Raw genomic sequence first — 16,075 nt, 5'->3', positions numbered from 1 at the left:
GTAAACACGGTCGTCATCGTAAACATGTCCCTGCAGATGCTGCTCGCCGACCGTGGCCCGTGTTTGTTACAACACGCAACTGAACGTCGGAGGTTTCAAGCGTCAACTTTAGGTTACAATATGTCTGGATGTAATTAACATTTTACAATGCAACAAACGGCACTGATTACGTATTTGTTTATATGTTCAGATGTGCTAACAAAACTAACGTGGTTCCATTTAAAAAAACGTAGGTTTGTGTTAAAAACATACTTCTGTGCATTTTTGTATGGTTTGTATTAGACAATTACACTAGCCCCTCTCCTCACGTTCGGTCTGTGGAATCGGTTCGTCAGTATTTGATGTGGTTTACGAAATATATCCAGCGGTAACGTTAGGTGACTCACCCTGTATAACAAGGCTGCTTTCACTTGAGGCCCTGCCTTTTTTAGGGTAGGAAATGCCTGTGACTGGAGTGATAGGAAGTATTGGATGGGTGTATGGGACAGGTCCTGCATCTGGATCAATCACAAGGAAATGACCCATGACGTGTAGTAAGTATAAACAAAGATATTCTGTAGGTTGGGTGGACATCAGAATGAGACTTTGGGTGATAACAGTAGGATTTAGGGTAGCATATTTTTCATCTTAGGGCATGGACGGGGTAATTGAATCCTTGGTGAAAGAGGTAGTTGAGCTTTTCAAGGTGAGGATGATGCTGGATTATTAGAGGAGTGCTGGTCGGTGGCTGGTTAACAACTTTACTGGGTTCAGAGGAAGAGACTGCACAACTGATCTGTTTGTGGATGCACAGGACAGGATACTGTCTGTCAATACAGACTCCAGTATGATGTTTGGTATATTCTAACAACTCACATTTTCCAACACAGATGTGGAATCCATGGGTGGTGAGACCATAAGAAAGAGACTTTTTGACATGAACTGAGTGACAACTGTCAAAGTGGAGGTACTGCTGGTAGATGGTGTACTTTATATGAACAGATGTATTTATGGAGCCATCAACAGCCGCTTCACTATGCGAGCCATTGGGATACTCCCTCTCAGCACTAGTTTCTCTGAATTGTGCAGGTGGGAACTGTCTCTCCAGCATATCCTGCACCCTTGCAATCCTCATGGCCTACACCTCGGCTTACCTGTTTCCTACTGCCTCATCTTACCTCTTCCTCTCTCCCTTCTGTCCACACGACTTCTTCCCTGTCTGGATTGTATACTGCCTTCCCCATAGCACTGTGCGCTCTCTCTCTCTCTCTCTCCTCTCCACAATTCCCCATTACTATCCCTTTCTCTCTTCCCTCCTTGTCTCCCACTTCATCTCCTTTCTTCCTCTTCTTTTCTCTCTCTGTCTTATATGCTCTACTCTCTGAACTCCATTCCTCTTGTTGTGTAGCTGGAGTCATCTGCCTCACAATTTTCACCCTACCCCTCCTCACCTTGTGACCCTTCTCTCCTCCCCCCCCCCCCCCCTTCCTTCCTTCTACCATCTATACAGGCAACTGCTCTCAATACTCAACAGTCAGTCTTGCAATGTGTGTGGGTGTGTGCTTGAGTGTCTGTGTGGTTGTGGTGTGAATGTCTGTACTTCTGCTAGTTAAAGAGCAAGAGCTCAAAAGCTACTATGAATACTATTTTCTGTTGTTTTTCTATGTACCGCACGGCTGTACATAAATGGTTGCCTTTCCTTATTTTACATATTTTCCATCCTGGACTTACCATTGTTATAGGTATAATGCAATTAATGGGTTGAGTTTCATTTTCAACACAACACTGAAAAACAAGTAAATATGACAAAAGTAAGGAACATACAGTACTTACAAAAAGCTGTCAGAAACTAATGCCAAAATTATTGATATAATTAATTTGTCCCTCATGCTACAGTGACTTCTTTCTTGTTATTTCTACACTCAAGTTTCACAAGACTGTGCATTTGCAGTATGCAAAGTGAATTAAAAAAAATAAAAAAAAATTAAGTGTTTTTGAAAAAAAATGAAAGAAAATGCCTGCTTATTAGAAAAGACGCTTACCTGAAGTATCGAAGAATTCTTAAATAGTCTTCCTGAATGCGAATATTTGGGTTACCTACAAATACAACTCTTCTTTTCAGTAGATCATTATATCCATCAAAGTAATCATAGACAGTTCCATCGAGACCTGAAATAAGGACTCAATGTCAGTTCCAGTAAAGTGTCATGCAAAACTAACAGACGAAAACACACACACACAAACTTATTCATTAGGGTGCATCACACTGAAGCTGCAGATGTGCTGCAGAGTTTATTCAAAAATTAGTGACACACTGGAACAATATACTATGTGTGTACAAATGAGAAATCCTCAGCGGCCACCATACTGCTGCTGATGTTTTCTAGAGTAATATGCAGAAAAGGAATCACAGAATACAGACAATATGGAAGTCAAATGACTTTGGATGGATATTGGAAACATATGATAATAAGGAGACATTCAACTGCACTCTATTTTATTTCAAGGATTTGTCAAGCTTGTTACTTAGCACAGGACACACAAAGTTCATTATCACAGCTGCACAGAGCAAAGATGTGTAACTGGCAGGAAGTTTACCTATGTTATTATGTGAACTGTCATCTACAGGAGAGTTACAAGTATGCTCTTTGGTGTATGACTGTTATTTTGTGTGATTAAATTGTTTAATTAATGCTTGGAAAACCAACCATGTAAAATGAAATGATAAATAATTGTGGAGAATTCTGGCTTTGGTTGTAGTATTATGAGTAACTGCAACATTGAACACTTGTAACAATAGGAAGGAGATGTTTCAAACCTTACCCCAAGTTCTTATTAAATAAGTTAATTACAATTACTTTGATTATGCCATTCCACCACCTCATCCTAAGTCAGGCTGTTCCAGGTCACTGGCTCCGTTGTGAGCTGCGGAGCGCTCCCTGCTCCAGGGAGTCGTGTCGCTCGCTGTGACCATTCAAGTGGGATGGCACGTGGCATGGCTGGCTGAGGCAGGCGGCAAGGCAAGCGTTTTGATGTGCCAGCTGCGTCTTACAAGATCGACAACCTCATAGTCTTAGCTGCTAAGACGTGGTGACATGCTACACCAGGAAATACGATGTTCAGAAAATAAATAAGAAACAACTGTTTTACAATAAATTGCATACTAAATTTATTGGGCCTCTGCAGCTTGACATTTTCTTTTCATTACAAGATTGGAAATATCAGGCGTCAAAGTGTTTGCAGTGTTAATGCGGAGGATGACCTTCATTGTTGCATCCTGAAGTAATGATCGTTCCTTACTTTTTACTCTTGTAATTGCTGAGAAAAGCTGCTCACAATAATATGTAGATCCAAACATGCACATGATCTGAGCGGCATTGTTGTGAAGCTTGGGAAATGTTTTTTGCTGTAATGAATGATACCATCATGACAAATGCAACATGTTGTAGTACCTCTCTTTCAACAAAGTTGAATTTTGCAAATCAATAATCTCCAATTGAAGTGACGATGACAAGTCATCAGGGGAAACTGAAAAAGGAGTGCTGGACACCTTAAGTTCAATTTCCAAACTCGTGAGGTCTCGGAATCGTGTTTCAAATGATGTGATGAGCTGCTTTAACTTTGCTTGGTAATCGCCGAAAGTAGTACCTTCAGGTAGTTTTAAAGAAGCAAGATGATCGAAGAATGTTAAATGTCCATTACTCATCTCCCTCTCAAATAGACATAACTTTTCCATGAACGCTTCGATATGGTCGTGCATGTCAACAATTAGCTGCCCTTTGCCCTGCAATGACAGATTTAAATTATTCAGATGCATAGTTATGTCAGCTAGGAACACCAGGTCTGATGTGTATAATGTCGTCGTATATTGTACCTCTTCGCAGAATTAAGTACTTTATGACATACAAGACACAGTGGACAACCACCCCTCTCAATGAATAGAAAGGTATCCTCCAACAGAGGTACAGGGCTCCCGCGGCTACTCATAGCTGTCATTGAACACGGATTATTGCGTCAGTTGCAGCTGCATGCGGCCAGGGGGCAGTGAGTTTACTTTCCCCCTCCGCGCGGGTTCCGAGCTGCCACAGTGAGCGCTCCAGCTTCCTGGAGCTCGGTTGGAACAACCTGTCCTAAGTACTTAGCACTATAAGTAATCAAGGTCCTGCAACTGACTCTGTGCACAACGAGCAGCATCATTAGTAGCCAATTCTACACGAAATTTTTGGCTGAATAATGACTTATTTAATTCAGCAGAATTTTTTAACTGCCTCTCAATCTGACTTCTCTAAAGGATTTTGCACAAAGAAAGCAACACGACAAATGAAGTGCTACCAGAGTTAAACAAAAAAATAATTCTTTGGGAATATTTTGTGAGCTCGCCACAATCTTTGATCGTGTGGACCACAAAATTCTACTCGGGATCCCTCTAGCATGAATGGAGTCTTATATTCATAATAGAAAATGGAGGGTCCCATTAAGAGCCTGTGTCACAGACATGAAACTAACTTCACAATGAAGGATCACAACATGCTGAATATCGGAAGGATTGACACTGTGCCCAGTCGTTTCCAACCCACATAAATGGTTTTCCAATGACTAAGAGGTAGTTAAAAAATGGTAGTGTTTTCTGATGACACAAGCATACTAATTATGTCTCCAAGCTCAACCCTAACACGCACAGCTCAGATGATAAATGAACACGCATACAACTGGCTCATGGCAAAGACTCATTTTATGTGATTTCAAACAAAGGAAAAAGACCTTTTAGAACCAGAAGTAATCATTAATGGCCATACACTAAATGAAACACAATGTGTGTAATGCCTTGGTCATAAGCTGAACAACACTTTAAATGAAGCCAACCCACAAATAAACTAATCAAAACACTGTGGTTTGCCCTTACAGGCATCTCAGATGTGTGGCCCTACATACAAGAGTGTGTCCTTATTTTGCATATTTTCACTTGCTGTTGTCTAGTGAAATTATCTTTTGGGACGGTGTAATTAAAGTAAACAGAATGTTTATTAAGAAGAAGTGAATAATCACAAAACTTGCAGAAAGCTTTTTAGGTGTCTTGAAACTCATACGCTCACCTGCAGACACATTTTTTCCTTAATGGTTTTTTATCATAATGGATGACAAAATTACTGTCGGCTGAACTGAGAATGACACCAGGGTTGCTACAAACTTACCCAAGTGTAATTCCCTGATATTGCCCCAATTTCCAGACAAGATTTAGCATTTCTCCCTGACAATTTTTGAGATCTCAAGGGTAAGTAAAGACATAAGTTGACAAAAAAATTTAATGACATCTGTATTTCTAACAATGTGAGCAAAAATCTTAAGAAGTAACATCAACATATTGTGTAATGAACTGCTTTTAGATGGAAAAAGCAAGCCAAATGATATACATGTTGCATTAAGACCACTGATGTTATTTTATTTCAATAAAGCGAAACACATTTGGTGACAAATATACGCATTTTGTTGGAGTCACAAGTCAGATTTAAAATACCTTCACTGCTTTCAGAAATAACCTCAGAAAAAAGCCTCTTGAAAGAAATGTATAAGGTACAAAGAGTTGTATAAACTAACACTACAGGTGAGCGCCAATAAAGTGTTGGTTCCACTATGTTTGTTGTTGTCGGTTGTTTTATGTTATTCTATAGGTATTGTGTGATTTTTCTTTCAAGAAATACATGAGTACATAGCGTACAAACTGCCAGTGACTGCCACAATTTTCTTCTTCTTATCATCCATACTTTCTAATATATAAACTACTTTCGAAGTGCTAAAATGTACTAGAACAAATAAAATGTCTATAAAATACCACACTGAACAATGTACTTGCAATGAGACAATCGCAATTCCTGAAATCCATTGCCTGTGGCCTCTGGCCTGTCGAGCAGCACCACAGTCCTGGGTCCATGGATAAGCCACGAAAATCCGCTGAATTACACCACACACAGACAGAATCGGCCTGCGGTCAAATTGATAAGACTAGATCCAACAGGCAGGGCCAGCACATGAATGGGAAACTACAAGCTTCAGATTGGCAAACCCAATCTGTTAGAGATAACCACAGAAATGGCCTGCGGTTTTTGCCCATCATGGAAGTCCACTAGTGTGGCCAGCTATTAACGTCTCACAGACATGCTGATGAAATGAGACCATGGTGACCACCCATGCAACAGATGACTTACACAAATACAGAATCAATGAAGATAGGTAGCAACACAACGTAAAGATGATCGCTGAGCCACAGACAGACACACAGAAAAGACAATTACACTCTCACAACTAAATTTTTGGCCATAGCCTTAGTCAGAGCACGAAAACACTCACACATTCACACAATCCCTCAGACACAACTCATCCACATGTCTGCTGTCTTTGACCACAGCGTCAACAAGCTCTGAGAATGATATCCAAACAAACCACTGCTCACACCTCCCTGCCTGCCAGCAGCTGCTGGCTAGCAGCAAGTAGGGTGGCAGCACTGACTGTAAGCTGAGGGAAGGGGAGAAGCAGTAAGAATGAGGGATTAGGGAAGCCACTCACATTCTCAGCTGCACCCAGCCAACCATCTAAATAAACAAACAATTTCATGCTACTGAGACAAAAACTAGATTTTTCCAGTTTTTTCCCCTGATATGTTTGAAATTCCCTACTTTGTCCTGTTGTCTAGCATTCAGAATGGAGCTATTCACTCTAGAGGGAATATAACCAACAAGCTCCCATCCAACAGTAAGCAAGAGATTGGGAATCCATAACAATCCAATAGAATAATAGAAACATACCTCATACGTCACTTTCTATAAAGTATACAAATATCTAGAATCAGGAACTGAAAATTCACGTTAGGAAATCAAACTTTCAATACCACTCACCGGCTTTGATCTGTGACATAATTATGTTGTGGGGTGTCATGATAGTGCAGCATATTTGAAATGTATTGTGTGGTTGCACAGAGCAATCATGTTAGAGAATGTAGTGACAAGCTCTGGAGTGGGATGTTTATGTTTGTTATATTGGACTTCCTGAGTTCTGTTTGTGATAATAATACTGAAGAGCTTGTGGGGGTCTGTTAGAGTTATTTCGAAGCTGGCAGTTATGGGCCATACATTCAGTTTTGGGTTTAAATTATTAGTGTGGTATGCCTTTTATGGTTGGTGATTTAATTTTATGTGTGATTTTTATTGGTTGATTTACGGAGGGAGACAAAACAACAGTGGTCTTAGCCCACTGTTGTTCACACTCACTTTGTTTATTATTCGGTTTCTCTCCCTGTTAGTCTAGGAAAGCCAACCGATACCTATAAAGAGTAGTGGAAGGCTTTTACTGTCTCTTTATTAGACACAATTTCTTCAGGAATTAATGAACTGAACATTCTGCCTCTTTTGTCCTCCAAATATAGCGTGTTTTTTGTTAGTTATAGATGTAGCAATGAAGTACACAATTACGTTCCTGAAAGTCACAATGGGGGTTTAAAATTTTCTTAGTTACAGACACTTTTTATTGTTATATGTCTGCTTTGTTTTCGTTTTCTTGCTTTCAAATGTTGACTTCTGATGGGTAAATGAAATGCTCAAGATGTCTACCATTGCTCTAACACAACCTTCTACAGAGCACATATGGATTGACTTACTCGCTCCCATATTTCAGGTGTCAGCTGTATTTGCTGAAATCCTTCTTGAATGCACTGGTGAAGGATTTCAACACTTGAAAAACTATTTTGCTCTGAAATCAAGTACAATTTTCAAACAGCATCTGCCAAATAAATGAACAGGTCATGTGGCAGCAATATCTCGGCCTGCTTGATCTCCTGATCTCAATGCAATGGATTTTTATTTTTGGGGGCATTTAAAGGAAATTCAAGGTCTATTGTGAATGTTGATGATATTAAACTGACTATTTAAGGAGGATTTCAGCAGAAACAACAGACACTTGAGTTATGGGAACAATTAAGACAACTGGGTTATGGGAACAATTAAGAAAATCCATGATGCAACATTTAGAAGTTCATGTTAAAGCTAATGGCTGATGTTTCCAGTATTTCATTTAGCTATCAGAAAACAACACTTGAAAAGAAATAATACCTGTAGAAACAAGCTAGAAATTTGAAAACAAAAAGACAGAAATGAAGTGAACTTGCGGTAACAAAAAAATGTCTGTAATTAAGAAAATAAAAATCTTCTTTTTAAATCCTCCATCAATTCCCAAGAGGTTCCCATACGTTAGTTAACACACAGTATGTGACACTGTTGATGGGCCAGCATATGGCATATTGTTAGATTTGTGTATTGGCTCACTTTCGTTTATAAGTATGGTTTTTTTTTGTTATTGTCATATATACTGTATGTGTACATATTTGTGCGTTTCTTCTACGGCGAAACTGGAGTTAAGGTACGCTAGAGTTTGTTTTATCTACAATGTCGAGGTTAGATTTTTGACGTTAGTGATACAAGTGAGTTTTGGTTTAACAGTTCCATAGATAGGTCACCTGTTGTTGCCGATACTGCCTTTTGTTAGTTTTCACAATTTTCACTATGTGTACTGGTCTTGCTTTTTATCTTAGGATGTCTTTATCATTATCGGTGTTTCAAGTTGAGCTACATAGCTCAAATCATTTAAATGATGCTGTACTTCCTTCACTTGTAATTTTACTTATTTGTCGTACTACTGTACAATTTTGGTCCTAGACCATTTTCAAGAACATAAAATGGAAGCATTACATGCACAATGTGTTAGCATCAGTAAAGAGTTAAATGCAAAGTATGTCAGAGCTGAAGATATGCTAGGAAAATTACAACTTAGGTCACACAAGATTGTCAATGGTACATTTGCCACACAAGGTTTTGCCTCTGTGTATATTTAATTAGAATTTATAATGGTTGTGCTTATGACCATATGTAACTGCCAAAAATTTGGAAATGGAAACTCAGTTATTATGGAAGGACTTCACTATTAATCAGTTGTTGCAGAGATCTTCCACTAAGTATACACATATATACAAAGCTGATGTACTCAAGATACACAAGCAGTGCTTACTGGGTGTCAGTCTGTCATACACACGTAAAAGTAGTAAGATTAATTAAATAAAATAAAGCCAAGTTATACAATTTACCATTTGAGTCTATAAGAGTTTAAAGCTGTGCTTTTACAACCATGTAAAAGGGATGAAAATTATGGAACTTATTCTAATTTTACAATTCTCATCCCTTTTTCATTAAGGGAAGGAATGAAAATTTTGTGTTTTTCATTTCTTTTTTGTTACGCGGCTATAAGAGCACATTTTTAAATGTTTAATTGCTCACAAGGTAAATTGCATACCTTAGTTTCATTTTAATTTCATTAATTTTCCTACTTTTACATGCATGTGACACAATAACACTCTTTAAGCACTGTTTATGTACAATGAGCATATCAACTTTATTTATGTATACTTAGTATATCATCTCTGCAACAACTGATTATTAGTGAAATGCTTCCATAATAACTGAGCTAAATTTTCAAATTTGGGCAGCTACATATCTCATAAGTAGAACAACAATGAACAATAATTAAATATACACAGAACCAAAAACTTGTGTGGCATAATGTACCATTGACAATCTTCTGCAAAGTAAGTTGTAGTTTTCTTAAAATAAGTTGAGATTTAACATACTTTGTGTTTAATTCTTAACTGAAGATAACACATTTTGTATGTAATGCTTCTGTTTTAAATACTTGAAAACAGCCCAGGACCAAAATTGTACAACAGTACAACAAATCAACATGACAGCTGAAAGTGGTAAAAAATCATTTAAACAATACATTGCAGCTGTGGATCCAATCTCAATGAAGATTACAGCTCAAATAATGTCAATAGCGCATGTTGTTAGTGTCTGGGATTTTTTTGCAATTTATTTTTGGATTTCTGTATTGGTATCAGTCTTTCAAGTTAAGTTCTACAGTTCAACTGATGTTTTTGATACCAATTATTCATTTTTTTCCTCTTGTGGACTCTTTCTTTAAATTATTGGTTCTGTTGTTACATTTTGTATTATTATGCTGTTGATGTGATTTTGTGGTTGTTATGTTAATTGTTAGCTTCTCACCACCCAAGACCCCCATTTTCCTAAGATAGACACATTAGGTTCAATATTTATTATAAAGAATTTGCACAATTCTGCACTTAATCATTATATTTGCAACCAACAGAAATGTGTAAGAGTATTGGTCTCCATTTGCTGTGTCTTGGGATGTTGTATGATGTCAGTGGCCAATGCTGGTGGCTGGTATCAGATGCCCTGCTTTATATGCACTTGTCATTAGAAAGCTGCATGGCAAGTTATAGTGTACTGTAAATAGGACTTATTTACAGGTGTAGGTATATATTATTTCTGAAAAATACCTGTAATAAAGTAAACATTAAGGCACTAACAGCTTACAAACAGTGGCTGTCTAGTATGACTGAGAAGGCAACTGCTTTTTCAAACAGGAAGCTTTTATTCTAATTTATCTGATTAATGTTAGCTGGCTTAAGAGAGGATAGTATTAAGCAGTATACTGAGTTTATTGTTAATACAGTAAACAGATTAAGCTTCTATGAATGCTTTGTCTTCTTGTTAATGTACACTTTGACTCATTTTACATCCCTGTAGGCTCTCCTTCTTCATGGGATCTTCAGAAGACAATGGATGAATGAATTAATGAAATGAGTTAGCCCTAGCATGGGTCAAAACTGTCAACAAGAAGGGCAGCAAAAGTGATCCCCCAAATAGCTTTGACATCCATCTGTTGTGCACTCTTACAAAAAAATTATGAACTGAAGTATAATGAGGTTTCTCAGAAACAGTAATCTCCTCCATGTCACTCAGCATCAATTAAAAAAACATCAGTTATGCAAAACTTGATTTGTACTTTATCACCTAGCATCCTGCGAAAGCTGTGGATGACAACTCTCGTAGCGGCCCCTTATACCGACAAGCAAGATGGGTTGCCAACCCCCTTTCAGGAGCGTGGAGAGAAACATCACCAGTGGACAGAAACCATAACAGACTTTCCAAATAAACACAAAACTACCTCACCAGACAAGACAGTGCTCCACAAATCGGAACTCGTATGACTCATGTAGCACTCCACTGACCTGGCTGTATAAGGACGCCTAGACCATCAGACCGGCAGTGTTTACCAACAGCTAGGAGCAGCTCCGGCCAGTACTTACGCCGGCCCTAGCATTGTATTCACTCACTGTAGCATTGTAGTAGCACATTGTATTTTGTATTTCATAGAGTATATTTTGGTTAGTATTTTCCTTCCATTGTCTTGTTTCCTTATCTGATTTGCAACCAAAAGAGTTGTGGGGTTTTCTGGTTATTATTGCGTTTAAAACTTAGTGCATGCTAAGAAGGCGTTTTATTTAATTATAATAAAGTGTGCTCAAATTGATTGTTAGTTCTCTCCTGCCAACCACAGGACACATCGAACAGAATGGCCTCCTCTGAGGAGCTTCTTCAGTCCTTGGCAGAAACTTAACAGCAGATTCAGGCAATGCTCACGCGTTTAGAAATTTGCTCTCACTCACCAGCGTTGCAAGCGGTAGTTCATAGAGTTTATTTCATCACAGATAAATGTCTGATTTTCTGGGCTCAAAATTTTTCTAAATGGCTCGTCCTCAAAAAGTTGCCTTTTAAATGAGAGTCAAACGCTCTGTGACTTAAGAAATTCATCACAAATTCTCGGACATAGTTCATTTTGCGTAAAAGGAAATTTACTTTGAAAGTAAAGCTAGTTTACACAACGTCACTAGGTTGCAGACAACTGCGCTACAGGCCACTGTGCATGCGTGCCGCACGTTTGCCCAACTCATTGGTGAAACTAAACACTTTCGGCGTGTTCCAACTTTGGCAACATTAGTTGCACGAGCTTTGAGGTTACGTGTGTTCATAGTGTGTGGACAAACTGAAATATGAAGTGGGGAACGGATAATAATGTTCAATTTTTGGATATCTATGCTCTGCATAGGTGTTTGTGGGATTTCAGTGGTGCTGATAACAAAAATAAGCAACATATTGCTGATCCTGAGACCGTCGTGTGCAATCAGAACATAGACGGTTTGACAATATCTGAGCTGCAGGCAAAATTTATTGAATTAGAAGCACATTTACAATTGAATTAAGAAAAATACAGGCAAGTGAAATTCTGGCTGTGGAAGTGCTCTCGTCTACAAGACTAAAATCCCATAGTTAGTGTTTGCCGACACATTTTTAAGGAATATTGTTGACAGGAGGGAAGGGTACACAAATCAAGAAGCTGCATTCTTTATTCAATATTCATCTATTTAAAATGTCCCAGCAGTGTTCCCCTTCCACATATTTTTGAATTTTGAAGTACTGCCGCTGTAAAGATCTATCTTTAAGACAGTAGCTTGTAAACCATTCTCTTCTTTATGCGGCCTGCTTTGAATAATTATTGCTGTTAATGTTAATAAACCTTAGTTAATGTTAATAATTATTGGTGTTAATGAAAAAATGTCATCACAAACTAAAACTTTATCTTCTAGCAAGCCAAGTGTTCTCAGTTGTAATGCACGCAATGTGATCTGTAAGCAACCGAGCTATGTCTTTTCCTCATCCAGTTACAAATCGAAACAGGTTTCTTGCTTTTTTCTTATGCAGAGATTCCACGCAACAAGCTGTGACTTGCAGCTGCCAAAACTTTCATTTCAGACATGACTTAGGAGCCCACAAAACGATGAAACTGATAAGTATACTGGTGTTGCCGGGTCTACAATCATGTATAAAATCATTTGCGTGCACCTCATTTCATGCAACGACTGGTGCAGCCTAATGATGTTGTGTAAACTAGGCTTAATGGTTTTCAAACCACCATTCGCAATATTTTCCCGCCACCTGTTAGAAGAAATAGGTTCGTTTCAGTAGTTGGCAGAGAGCACCAGATAACAGGAGGCGCCACACTCGCGCGGCTACAATGATGTAGGAAGCCCGTATGTTCGTACACTAAAATATCTTACATTATGTCCTAACAGAAACAAGACAGCAGAGGAAACTCCAAGAGCATTGGAATTTTGTGAACCACACTAAAATGCACAATTCAGCTTATAGTGCACATTAGCAAGTCCAGAATCCCAATGATGTAGGCCTCGAGCTGATATTAAGCTTTTCAGTGTGGTTTTCAGTATATAAATATTCTTGGAGTACAAGTACTATATTATTTCATGTTTGGTTCTTAATTATAGCATAATGCCATACCTGCTAGAAGACGAAAATGTGCATTTGAAATGCAGTGAACAGTTAAAACTAGCCAACAGCGTGGAATTAAACACTTCATTTCAAATAAATTTACTGCTCTGAGCATCTGCCCTGGATCTACGATATTCCCAAACACCCCCCAAGGGTTTGACATAGGATGCCAAAAACTTAAAAAGCTGACCTTTCAAAAAACAGTCGGATACATCAGGCATATATGTTCGAGAAAATGTAAGACATGTTATTTGGTCTTAAGTGTGCCAAAGTGCAGTGCCACACTTCTTCACACAACATTCTTCTATCGCATGTCATTGTATTCACTGTATTTCACTCTTGGACTTTAAACGTATATATTTTGTGATTGACACAATCAAACCTATATTCTGGACAGTGGAAATTAAAATTTCCTGTGGTGCCTCTCCTACTCCCAGTCGGCCGGTTTGACATCCTGCCCCTCTTTAAAAAAAACTCACAATTAATACTGGATGGGATTATTTGTGAGCAGGAGAACAAGAAATCTTCAGAAAATTTGCACTCTTTATTGCCTATTAGCTAATAACTTGCTGTTTTGTGTGACATGAAATTAAATATAGGATACATAAAACCACAAAGACAAGAGACAAGCAAGACTGTACACATTTCTTCTATCGTTAGGTCTTAGCAATTTTTCTCTCTCATATTGCTACAGTTTTACATGGCGTGCTTTCCTTTCTGCGAAAGAATCTATTACCTCATCAAAGTTCATCAAATGTTTTGCTACATGAAAAATCGAACTGTCGTTATCTAATATTGAAAAAGCTGTTAATACAAATAGTACCCAAGACTGGTGTGATTTATCGATCTGATTACCTCTGTTTTGTCACAGTCTGCTAGATGAAATGAAACAGGCCTGCCTAATATTGCATAAATTGTAACACTCACCAAATAACACTGTTTTGGCACAAATTGTCATTTTTATAGCACGACAGAATGAAGTACCAACATCAAATGCCTATTAGGCGTACTAAAAGCAAAAAGCTTTATGTTAGGAAATAGTTTCACATTACATTCATGTGCTCCAGCTTCTCAAGCATGAGATCGAAAAGCAGAAGTACAAAATTTTTGTATAAATTTGGAATTGTCACATTCTTCCATAATTTGTGTGATGTCCCCATTCTTCTCCGTCCTCGTTCTAACAATCTTGTCATCACTAATTCTGTAACTATTCCTGCCAGTATCAATACTCATTCTCTGGCTAACTTCACTAGTCCTGCCATAATCATCAGCTTAGTTATCCCACGTTTATTCTCCAGTTAGGTGTTATTACGTGTTCGTACAACTCATTTTCCACGCTACTCCCAGAAATGAACTTAAGCCGCTGCTAGTCGGGGACTGTACAACTGGCCCTTACTAGTGTAACGATCTGGCCAAAACTTTTCTGTTACAATTTCATTTTCTTAGAGACACCGAGAAGATAATACATGATCAAAGATGATCATTTGTAAACCCAGTCCCAGCTCATTTTCTTAGAGACACCGAGAAGATGATACATGATCAAAGATGATCATCTGTAAACCCAGTCAATCACATAACAAACAGCAATTGGCATTCACCCGTTCGGCTTTATTCTGCTCAGCTCAGCTCATACAGCCCCACCCCTATTGTCTGCAGGAAAGTTTATTTCTAGATGCAACCGGGATTCCTCTGGCAGAGACATCACGTACACTATGCACCCATTCAAAAATCAACTTATGATTCATTCAGAAATCAACAAGGAATGTGCTCAAAAATGTTAAAAAATGAACAGGGATTCATTTCAAAATTATATGAATAATCGCTAGACCGACGTGCGTTGGATGCTACACGCATTGTGAAACAAGGTTTTTTTCCTCAAGAATACGAATTTGCCCCCCCCCCCCCCCCCCCGTGAAATTGCTGCCTGGGGCAGACACCCTCAGTTCCCCCTCTCCTCCCCTGGCCCCTAGATCCAGGTCTGATGCGCATGCACGAATCTGGCAGGGCGTGCTAGTAAAATTTTTCTGGGTAGCATCAGGCTGCTTGCTGATACTGCTTATACAGGCAACAGCCACACTTCTGTAGCCAGAAGCAGGAGAAGGTACTACTCATACGCAACTCAAATGTGCGCGACTGCTCGGACGAATCTAATGTAAACAGTTGAGACATCATACTCATAGGAGGCAATTTGTTGTTATGAAGCATTGCATAGTCTTCCTAAAGTCTAAAGTCTTTGACACATTTTGCTATTGGCGGACGCTTGTATGAGCACTGTGTTTTGTTGTTGTATGAGGCACTTTTCCTTTGCAACTGAAGTCTTTTTTTCATTTTTTTTCTCTCATTCATGTTTTATTGCTGCACTATTATTCTGCAGAAGCAGGCTCCAGTAATATCCTTTGTTAGAGTATCGGTTCTTACCAGCCAAAATTACAAAAATTTAGCTGAAAACTAAAACAATGAAAAATTCCTCGAATTCTAAAAAATTCCCCAGTTTTCTCCCAGATAAAAAAATTTCCGGATTTTTCCCAGATCTCTCAGTTCTCCAGGGTCATATAGACCCTGAATTACGTGGAACAGTTGGAACAACATTTACTGGCACATGGGATCCATAATGAAAATCGAAGTTGGGCTCTTTTTTTTTTTTTTTTTTTTTTTTAAAGCAACAATCAATCCACAGGTGTATCGTTCAATTCAACAATTGAACTATGAGCAGTCCCCTCGTGATCTCTCATTCACTCATATCAAGGGCTGCCTTTTTGAGTACTTTGACGCTAAAATACACATCACTTCCGCCCGTCAGACTTCTTTTTCTTGTCGAAAGTCCCCAGATCAGTCTTATCGGGAATGGA

General features: G+C 38.6%; 1 protein-coding gene across 2 annotated transcripts in view; it reads right to left on the bottom strand.

The window, feature by feature from the left end:
* The window catches only part of LOC126187501 (CCA tRNA nucleotidyltransferase 1, mitochondrial), a 62,664-nt gene that overhangs the window by 35,194 nt on the left and 11,395 nt on the right, over positions 1–16,075 (bottom strand). For both annotated transcript variants that reach the window (XM_049928616.1, XM_049928615.1), the window contains one exon: positions 2,022–2,148. In XM_049928616.1, the coding sequence (XP_049784573.1) occupies positions 2,022–2,148 (127 nt within the window). The remainder of the gene's footprint in view (positions 1–2,021; positions 2,149–16,075) is intronic.

Source organism: Schistocerca cancellata, chromosome 5 (genome assembly GCF_023864275.1).
Source record: "Schistocerca cancellata isolate TAMUIC-IGC-003103 chromosome 5, iqSchCanc2.1, whole genome shotgun sequence".
NCBI classification, from domain to species: domain Eukaryota; kingdom Metazoa; phylum Arthropoda; class Insecta; order Orthoptera; family Acrididae; genus Schistocerca; species Schistocerca cancellata.
This window is presented reverse-complemented; position numbering and strand designations above follow the sequence as displayed.